This window comes from Dioscorea cayenensis, chromosome 9, assembly GCF_009730915.1.
Source record: "Dioscorea cayenensis subsp. rotundata cultivar TDr96_F1 chromosome 9, TDr96_F1_v2_PseudoChromosome.rev07_lg8_w22 25.fasta, whole genome shotgun sequence".
NCBI classification, from domain to species: domain Eukaryota; kingdom Viridiplantae; phylum Streptophyta; class Magnoliopsida; order Dioscoreales; family Dioscoreaceae; genus Dioscorea; species Dioscorea cayenensis.
The window spans coordinates 22,751,563-22,762,819 of NC_052479.1; the positions used below are offsets into that span (position 1 = coordinate 22,751,563).

Here is an 11,257-nt window from a genome sequence, read left to right on the forward strand (position 1 = left end):
TATAATTTTAAATCCTAAATTTTTTTATAAATTTTTTATAATTATAACTAAATTTTTTAAAATTGAAAATTTAATTAATTTATTTATTTATTTTAAAAAGTGTAAATTTAAAGAGTGTGGACTACAGCTGTCCCACTTGGTCCCACTTGAAGGCACAAATATATATATTTATATATATTATTTTCATAAATCCACGTTATAAACCTTGTTAGTTCAACTCTGATCACCTAACCCACTCATTTAACTTTGTTTGAACTCTTTCTTTTTTTGTTTTTCTTTTAAGAAAAAAAAATCTCACCAACTAATATCATGTGTGAATAGTGAACAAGTAGCTATTTCTCTCTCCTTTAAAGATTAATTTCAAAGGATTTATTTAGTTTGTATACTTAACCTTATAATTGAAAAAAAAAACTATTAATCTTTTATATATATATATATATATATAAACCATTTGCGGGATTTTCATAAAAGTAATAGATCTTAGGGGATGCCCATCACATTTAAAATATGTAAACGTTACGTACCTCCATGTATTTATAAAATATTGAAAATATCTTTAGTGGTCTATATTTTATCTTAAAAATATTATAATAATTTGTGAACCTCAATAAAAAAAATCATTATCATAGCCCTCTTCCAATCAAAGGAACTGACTCTTTTAATATACATTAATAAAAATATTAAAATTATCAACCATTTTACAAAGAGAAAAGAATGTGCCTATTCCTTGAAATATTTGTAAATGACATGTAGTTCTGTATGTTAAAAAGAAAAAATAAATCTTCTTATCCCCAAAATCTTTTCAACACACAATATATGACTAGAGTCAGAATGAGCTGAGCCGAGCCGAGCTCGAAGCTATGCCTTGTTCAGTTTGCTCATTACATTATTTAATCGAGACTTGAACTCGAGCTCGAAACTTTCTTCGAGCTTCATTTTTTTATGCTCAAGCTTGCTCGTTACATTATTTTAACCGAGCTCGAGCTCTAATCGAGCTTCTTTCTCGAGTTTCATGCCCGAGCTCAACTCATAAGAAAAATTCGAGCTTAGATTTAACTAGCTAACTTGATTAAGACTTGACTATTTTTTTATATTTTATTTTTTTATTTAGTAAACTTATTTAATGAATCATTATCAAGTGTGACTCAACTCGATTTGAGTTTGATTATATTAATGATTGTTACAAATAAAATCAGTAAAACGATACTATAAACGAGCTTTTTAATTATACAATAAACGAGTTCTTCACAAGATTTAATGAGTCGAGTTTGGTGGTATTCAAGCTTGCTCTGCTTATCTTACGAGCTCATTTAACTTAATCGAACTCAATGACCTCAAAGCTTTTTTAAATGAAATCTTTAGCCTCGAATAAGTAGTTTATAGTCCCTATATGTGTAACTCAAATTGACAACAAATGACATAGTCACATATACACCTTTAATATACATATACATATACATATATATAATGTAATATATATATATATATATAAACGAGCTCACAATCGAGCTTTGTTCACGAGCTTGGTCACGAGTCGTGTTCATGAGCCAAAACGAGCCGAGCTATCGGCTCGTTTTCAGCTGCTTATTAATCGAAATAAAAACGATGCTCAAGTTTGACTTTCATTTACAATACGTAGCTAAACACGAACGAGCCCTTTTATCGAATCGAATACCGAGCCTACTCACGCAATGACTTTCTACCAAATACACCCCTATATATCCTTTATATCACTCAATTATTTATTTATTATCTTTATCCCCGATGAGCTCATCGAACATCATAAATATATGGGATTTTGACATCATAAATATATGGGATTTTTGACTCTCATTTTTTTACCCTCCCCAAATATCCACTATTAGTGATGCTTACAACTAGATTGTTTTTGGTGATTGTTTTTTTAAAGTTAATCAATATTATATTAAGATTTTTAAAAATATTATTTTAATAATACTTTTTAAATTTATATTTATAAATAATTATGATATTTTTAAAAAGTGAGTACATTGTCGTAACCACTAGTTGTTAGTCTTAATTATTTCGGATTGATTATATTGTTTTTTTTTTTGTCAGATTGCTCTATCAACTATTAAGAGCCACCAAAAAAATAAAATAAACTTATTATTATTATTATTATTATTATTATTGACTACGTAAATCATTTTAATTTACAAAGAAATAACTCACATTACCAGCAAAAAGTCAAATGGAAGCCATCCAACAAGCTTTTCAATATCTATCATTGAAGAAAATTCCACACTATAATTTTTCCAAGTCAAATAAAAACAATTAAGAATATATTTTTGGAGTACATGGAGAAGAAAAAAATGGCTTGAAGCATTTAAATCATTTTACAGAATTCACATTACTTGCAACTTGTCCAATGGCAGCCAACAAACAAGCTTTTCAATATCAAAGAAAATTCCCACCATGCCCACCTTAACCCTTATCTCAACATGGGGTTAATGTAGGTATTTTTAGTAAAAATAGACCAAAAAGGAATAAAATAACGAGCAATGGAAGAAACATCACTTCACAAAAGATCCCAAAGACACAAAAACAAGGTCACAGTTACACTGAAAATAACAATTTATACCTTAATTTTAAAAAATTATTAAAAAAAATAAATAATGGTAGTAACAGATGAAGGTGCTTTATTTGGTGTGCCACTTTGAATTTCCTCAAGAATATCTTTTATGAGAAATAACAAGTGTTCACAGATAAATGTAGAGACTTAGGAATTTCTTTAAAAAGAAGATAATCAAGTCATCCATAGCAAATATAAATTTGAGGACCAATAAGGTATGGGGATGCCTTTTAACTTATTTGGGACTCCGTGGTTTTTTTTGGGATGATCTAAGGCTCTAAATAAAATAAAGATTAGAAGATCGGAAGCTTGTAGAGAGAGAAATGCATATGCAAAAACAAAGGGAGAGAAGGATTTAGCACAAAGAAAACTTTATTTCATATGATGGAGGTGGGGTATGTGTCCACCTTACAAACACCAACAGGCCTTATATATAGGCTCCAAGGTACTCAAAATCACTCAATAAAACCATGGACTAAAACCACTTAAGCCCAAGATTTTACAAAAGTACAATGATAAGACACTTATTTGTGGAGTATAAAATTCTCTACTATTTACAATACTACTACAGTTACCAACTTATTTTACACACTAAAAAAACTTCGTCTATTTTATATACTAAAAAATAAACATTCGTTTTTCTTACATACTAAAAATTAAATACTGCTTCAGTCCACGAGAATACGAGCAAATATTGAAGTCCAGGACAGTTGGGATTTTTTTATCCTTCCGTCATGTTGGCTAAAGAACAATTATCACATAAAATGTACAGTAAATCCTATAAATAATAAGGGTAAATGACCCAAATGGTCACTAAACTATGCGTTAATTCCTATTTTGGTCACTGAAGTAAAAAAAATTATATCCGAGTTACTAAACTTATCAAATCCTTCCAATCAAGTCACCCAGGCAAACGACGTTAACGGAAGACAGAGTTGGCTTGCCACCTCACCATTGGCCTCGCCCTGTCAGCGATACCCATACACTGTTCATCCTCACAATTCTCCTCTTACGTCCAAACAACTCCTTCATCTCTTTCCAAACTCCTCTCTTTCTCTTCTTCTCTATCTTCTCCATCTCCTTATTCATCTTTTCAACCTTCATCTCGTCCCTCCTCCCTCCCTCCCCCCCATGATCATCACCTTCTTCTTCCTCTCTTTCTCACTAGTACTTAGCTCATCTCCATTAATGAGCACCTCTCTTATCCTCATCCGCCCTAATAAACAACACAAGAGCTACATACCTCATTGGCAACCTCTCATTCGTGTAGCATGCACACATGCCTCTTCGGACATTCTCTTGCGACTAATATTCTACAAACTTTCTCCCTCTCCCTCTCACTCAAATCGCCATGAGCATCCAAGTATATATACATCGCTCTATAAGCTCCATCATAACACCTCTCCAAAGGATCCAACAACACTCTCATTCTATCCATAAACTCCACAAACTCATCCTTCCCCAAACTACCTTCTCTTGCCATCTATCCTGCATACTCCTCCATGATCTCAATCATAACCTCCTGCTTTTGCATTTGATTCACTTTTCACGCTTGCAATCAAAAGTAACCAAGTATTCTCTTCATGCACTCTATGTCATGGGTTAAAAGATCTTAAGTGGAGACTTTCGTTGAGTCAGCATGGCTATCATGGACTCAAGCCCATGAATGCATGCCTTATTTGCACACACGTCAATGGCGAGCATGTAGAATTTGAAAGAGATTTTATACATGCATTGATCCTATCTTGGTTGGTATTAACACCACAATTGAGCAGATGAGGATAAGAGAGATGCTCATTAATGGAGATAAGCTTAGTAGTGAGAAGGAGAGGAAGAAGAAGGTGATGATAATGGGGGGAGAAGGAGATGAAGGTTGAAGAGATGAAGAAGGAGATGGAGAAGATAGAAAAGAAGAGAAAGAGAGGAGTTTGGAAGGAGATAGAGTTGTTTGTATGTAAGAGGGGAATGGTGAGGATGAACAGTGTGCGGGTGTCGTTGACGGGACGGAGACAATGGTGAGGTGGCAAGCAGTTTCACCTTCGCTAATCGACATCTGCATGAGTGACTTGATTGGAAGGATTTAATAAGTTTAGTGACTTGAATAGAATTTTTTTTACTTCAGTGACCAAAATAAGAATTGACGCATAATTTAGTGACCATTTGGGTCATTTACCCTAATAATAAAGTGTTATGAACAAAGCATGATAAAATCCGAGGATTTGATCACTGTGGATGATCACATTGTTGTCTCCACAGTATTATTTGTTTATCTCTCTCTAGTTTCTTTTCTTTCTACTTTCCTCAAATGTCAATATTAAGGTAATTGTGAAAAATTAATCTATTTTGGGATTGAACTTTTGTGAAGGGAAGTTTGAGCAAAGAAAAAAATTAATAAAATTAATTAAAATAAATCTTTTAAAATTTAAATAAAAATTTAATTGATGACATGAATTTACTTATATTGATACTTTTGTTTAATATTTTTAATAAATATCTTTATTCTAACTAGATGTCTATTAAAAAAGGTTGGCGCATGGGGGATTACTTAGGATAACTAATAATGACTCATGGATAATTAATCATATTAATTTAACAAAAAAAAAAAAAAAGAAATTGTGACATTAGGAGCAGCTATATTATTAATTTACCATTTCCTAGATATAAATAATGCATGAACAAAAACAAGCTAAGTTCATCACACAATCATTGAAGAATATGAAATAGAGAGTTATGAAAGTCTTTCCTTGCAAAAATAAACATTTATGTAAAACCTAACAAATAAACAAGAAAATCAAGATCATCAATAAAATTCTCACTTAACATGACACAACAATTGAACTATAAACATAACAGTTATTGTTCTTGATGATGATGATATTCATTTCTTAAAATTCAGATTAGTTCTTGAAATTTTCATTAATTCACATATCCACAACATTATAGCATGCAGTACTTATTCAAGTGATTACCTCACCATAAAAAGAATAATAAAAAAAAAAATCACAAAACAATCAATATTTTTATTTTACCGGATAAAATGTCATTTTCTATAAAAGTTGATCATCAATGAAATTAAAAATTATTTTTTTTCGTAACTTCATCTTCAGACAGAACTCCGAAATATCCTTTCAGATAACCAGCATACTTGCATAACCAGAGCAAGAACAATCCTTGTCCAACTCAAGAACTGGTCCACACAATTAATAAGCACCCTGGTTTGATAATTCAGACCTACCAACAAGCATATGATTATGTTCTTTGAGATCTAACTATTTTTTCGATGATGTAATTTTCAATGGTTTATTTCAGAAATCCTATTAACTTCCAAGAACACATGCATATATATACAAATATCGACCAGATAACAAATGATCACTAGGAAAACATGAACCGGATAAGATAAGTACATGCTTATATATAGTTATACTTGTAAACAGAGTCCTTTCCATTTGCATAGTTAGCATAAGGAATTCACTCATGAAAAAGATCCATTCTATTCCCCAGAGACGAGGCATATGAGACGACATCAAAAAAGCATCTTGGATGTCCAATTAGAGAGGTTAGAATCGGATAATGATATACCAAACTGAAAGCAAGGGTGGCAAACAAAATCATCGTCATGCCAGAGAGTGTTAAATATGAGCTTGAATGGAATATTGGATGATTCCTTTGGAGCTTATCTGATTCTGGATTTTCCAATTTCTATCATGGACTAAGGTGACAACTGCTAAGGAATATGTTCTACAATCTAGATTTAAATTCCCAAGGCAAGTAATAAGGGTGATATCCAGGTTGTAATTCATTCTCTAGTCAGAAATTTACAATCATGAAATGAAAGGCTGCACAAAGAGGAAGCTAAACAAGAATTATTCTGGCCTACCACACAAATGAACATGTGTCATGCAGCGGCAATACAAATTGATCCATACCATTGAAATATTATCTCAATGTTGTGTGGCAGATATGCACTTGCCATGGTGCAATGCACTAAGGTGCATACAAAACTTTGCCCCGTGTAATGATGAGTTTATTACATCAAAGCGGAGCTAAAAGTAGCAGCCTGACATTGTACAACCATACAAGTCTTTTATGGGATGAAAATTACCATAACAAGGGTTGTCAAATGGTACAACTCTTCGATTCTAAACAATCTGAACTTAAGCCAAGATCTCAATCTCAATAATTTAAAAGTTAAGCTCAAACATACATAAAGTTGTTTGATAAAATCTGGTTACATATATATATAGTTCTAAATATATGTCATGTGTATCGTATAATATTAAAAGATTTAATTATAAATTTATTTTAAACAAAGGGTTTAAAAAATCAGTTTACTGAAAAAAAAAAAATAATTGTAACATAAATTTCCCAGCATAAAGCGCTTATATGAAAATTTTGCATTGAGGAATGAATTCTAATTGTCTTTATGGAGTGCTTAAACAATTCTTTTCCTAAAATTCTCATCGATGATAACTCATCAAATATCATCCTTTTCATCTCATCCTTAATTTACTAGAATTCTGATTAAACCCTATTCCGGTCACATCTCTTCTCAACACCTGGATCCCTGCTGTCTATGTGTCACCCTTCGCCATTGTCAATTACCAATCCCTCTACCCTCCCTCCCTCCCTCCCTGGCCTTCCTCATCCCTCTGCCCTAGAACTTACTTGGCAAGCAGAATCCATCTCACTCAAGCTCAGCTCATTTACAACCTTCCCTAAGACATGCCTCTAAAGATATATATATATATATATGTAACTTAATTTAGCATGGAATAGAAATCATCATTTCTATCCAAAACAATGAAAATATCTCTTATCTAGTATGGAAATGGAAATCATCATCAATGTCCTCATTTTACTTGCTAGAAATAATGTTGCAAAATCTATAGCATTTAAAATTTTTCAATAAACATGATTCTCTATTGTTCCAAACTTTGAAAAATCAAACAAGAATCACAGAAACAATCAGTTTATTAGTTCCATCCACAGGGAAGCAGTTCAACTAATAGCATTTTCTAGTAAAAATAAGCACATATCTATTCTTGTAACAAACTAGGCTAATGACATATTGGTACAATCATAAACAAAATAACAGATGCCAAAATATTCTACACCAGCAGAATCTTTCAACACCTCAGTCAACACCAAAAGCCCTATAGAGAAGGTGATCTATAAGATTATCACTTATAAAGACCGGAGACCAGACTTATATATAAAATAGAAGCAAGGTATCAAGAAAGAAAGACAAAGAATTTTAACCCGATATATCTCACGCCTGAAAGGACAACTCACTATTACCTGGGGGCAACTAGGACCTGAAAGAGGATTTCCAATGTGGATGCTTGCCATCTTTCGTCCACATCGATAAGAAGTCTTGAGTTACAACTTTGACAAACTTACCTGCTGAAATAGTCAGTATTAGAGGCAGAACATTGAAAAACTTGCCTGCTGACATAGTCAGCATTCGAGAATATAAATAGTCTTCGTTGGCTTCTTCAAAAGAGTGATGAACAAAAGCTTCATCAAACTCTGTGTGTCCTAACATGATAAAACACTCAATAGAAGACAACTAATAGATAAATCCCCATTTTCCTTTAAAAGGAGAAAGGTTGTTTGATATGAACAAGAAACCCAGTTGCCACTAGCTATCTCAGCCATGTGACCATGCCCATTACTAAAAACCATATTCAGTATATCTGCAAACACTTGGTCCAAACAGCCACTTCCATCAAGAGATCATTTGCCCTAGTGATTAATTCTTAAGTTTACAACAATCACTTCAATAGATTTATGCAAAACAAACTCCGCTATTAATGTACCTCCACAGGATATATTTATGCAATAATCTTAGATTTTCTTTTTATTTTATTTTTTCTTTAAGACTTGAAGTATATATTTTTATGAATTTATTGAGGTAAGAAGTACCACACTGCAAAAAATAAATAAATAAATAAAAATAAAAATAAAAATAAAAATAAAAATACAAATAAAAAAAACGTTCAAGTGTGGTTCAAAGGTGAAAACAATTATAACCTTAAATATATACAGTTTACGTGTCATTATAGGATTATGTCGTCCACATAGGCAAAAGAAAATAAATGCCGAATCCCGGTGATTGTTAGCCATACATCAAGATTCTAGCTGTAACAATATTCCTGGCTTCCTGAGGCACAATGTTGACAAGTATGCAAGAAGAGTATGAGTTACTTCCAAATTTTAAGCCTATACACTTTAAGTGTGTCAGTCAATTCCAACCCAAAGTTCAATCAGAACTTTCCAATCAAGACTAAGTCAAGAATTTCCAAAAACTAAAGGACGAATTCAAAACATAGCACTGAATGAGAAATAATAACAAAATTGAAATTTCTGTGATCACTGAAGTGTGAGAATTACCATCAAGCAACTATACATGTTCAACGAGATGGCTCACCGTACATTATATATGGAAATCAAGCTAACTTATTGCAACCAGGAAGCAGCATTATTTATTTCACAATAACTTGAACGTAGAATTGTTGATTCAACTCAGAATGACATACGAAATAGAGTGGAAAAATTTAAAAAAAACTGTGCCAATTAGCTACAATTAAAAAATTAAATCATCCAAACAATCCCAACAAAGACATAATGACACACACACACACATTCAGTGTACAAGCAACAAGAAGTGATGAAGAATTGATTTAGTAGCAAATGACACGTAGTTTAATTCAACAGAAATTTATAGAAAAAACACTGCATCTTCAAACACAAGCAATTAATCAACAGGAAACGGATCAGTGCTTCAAAGAACAGTACAATAAACAAGTTTGAGTTTTGTTCTTCCCTTTATCCTTTTTACGAGTGATGAGGATTGCTATTCCCGTGAGACAATCTCCTCAAAGTAGACGCCATAAAGACCCTAGCTTTTGAAAGCACTGACCTTCCGTTGCTGCTTGATGGAAGATCCATGGCTGCAATCTGTTCAGCCAAATTGCCACTGTCACTAATGCTGCTTTCCTGTAATTCCACTAAAACAGCATCCAAATTGACAGCCAGCGATCCCCTGCTTGCCCGCAACCAGTCGGCACCCTCTGCTGTGACCCCCTTGCATTTCTTAACCTTGACCTTGACCAAATTTGGGCACCCTCCTGCTAATGCCTCCATTCCATGATCTGAAACAGGACACCCTTTAATGCACAACTTCTTAAGCGCCAAGCACTTAGCAGCAATGCAAGAAATCTCAGGATCACCGAATGTCTCACTGCCACAAAGAGCTAATCTTTCAAGATTCCGGCAATTGCTAGCAATCATCCCCAGGCTCAGTGCCGTCGGGTTGACTCCAATCAACACCAATTCCTGGAGATTCAGGCATCGCTGAGCTACTGCAATCAGCCCAGCATCGCCAATTCGATTAGTCTTCCATCCATCAATGTGAATCTTGCGAAGCAACACGCATTTCTCGGCAAGCAACGCAAGACCGGCATCAGTGCATTCCGGGGTCTTTACGAGATGAAGCACCTCAAGATCAGCGCAGGATGAGAGAGCAAAGAGGCTGCGATCACTGACCTGGAGCTTTTCCAAGTGGATCTCAACGATCCTGGGGACATGGCTGGCGATCTGCTCAAGAAGAGGGTCCCAGTCGCCGGAGCACCGGAAAAGCTTAAGAGTCTTGAGATTCCGGCAACCAGCGATGAGCGGACCGAAGCACTGACCGTTGTAGAGCTCCTTCAGGCAGACACTGCGGAGTGAGCCTGCAGCAACGCCGGGGCTAGAAACCTCCACGGCATCACCCAGACCGCGGAGGCGCTTGACCGAGAGCTCTTCAAGAAGGGGGCAGCCGCCAAGGATCGCCTCGATTCCCTTGGAACCAAACGCGCAGGAGCCACAAGAGAACCGTCGAAGACTAGGACAGTGCTTTGCCAACGCGGCCATGCCATCAGCGGTGAGAGCGCGGCAAGCGCGAAGCTTAAGACGGGTGAGATTAGGGCAACGGAGGGAGATGAGGATGAGGGCTTCATCGCCGATGCTATCCGATCGGCGATCGCACTTGAGGGCAAGCTTGGAGACGGAGTCAAAACGGGAGAATAGGGCCGGCGCAGCGACGAGGAGACCCGCGCGAGCGTCAAGGGAGAGCCGGTGGCGGCTCTGGCCTTCAACGGCAAGCCAGCGGCGGCATACAAGGGAGCAGTGCTTGCGATCGGCGGAGGACAAGGAGTTAAAGATGAGGACGAGGATCTCGTCGGGGAGGTCGGCGGTGGGGTCGCGGGGAAGGTCGGAGGAGGGGTGGGGAGCATGGAGGGAGAGGAGGGGTGGGAAAGAGGGGGATTGGAGCAGAGGGAAGCGGAGATGCCCATGCGAGGAGGGGAGAGAGGTTGGTCATGGAGCCATGGCGGCGGGGCAAGAGCAAATAGCTTTGCGTCTTGTTTCTTTGTTCCTTTCTGGACTATGGATTCAAAGGGACGGACATGAAAGCAAGTTGGATTTGGTTTTTTTTTTTTTGGGACTTTTATTTTATTATTTATATTATATTATTATATTATTATTTTTAATTTAAATTATATATTTAAATAAATAATTTATAGTGATGGTAGAAAAAATAATAATAAATAAAAGAGTAAATTATTTAGGGAAAAATTACTGTTTACCCATCGTGAATTTCAAAAATTCCCAAATAACTCTTCT

The 11,257-nt window shown here is 35.2% G+C and overlaps 1 protein-coding gene across 1 annotated transcript; it reads right to left on the reverse strand.

Annotated features, from left to right (window-relative positions):
• Positions 1-9,149: 9,149 nt before the first annotated feature.
• Positions 9,150-10,942, reverse strand: LOC120268588 (F-box protein At1g47056-like; the record flags this gene model as incomplete). The annotated part of the gene is made up of 1 exon (XM_039275918.1): positions 9,150-10,942. A coding segment is annotated over one exon (1,512 nt), but the record flags the coding sequence as incomplete, so codon positions are not given.
• Between the last annotated feature and the right edge of the window lie 315 nt (positions 10,943-11,257).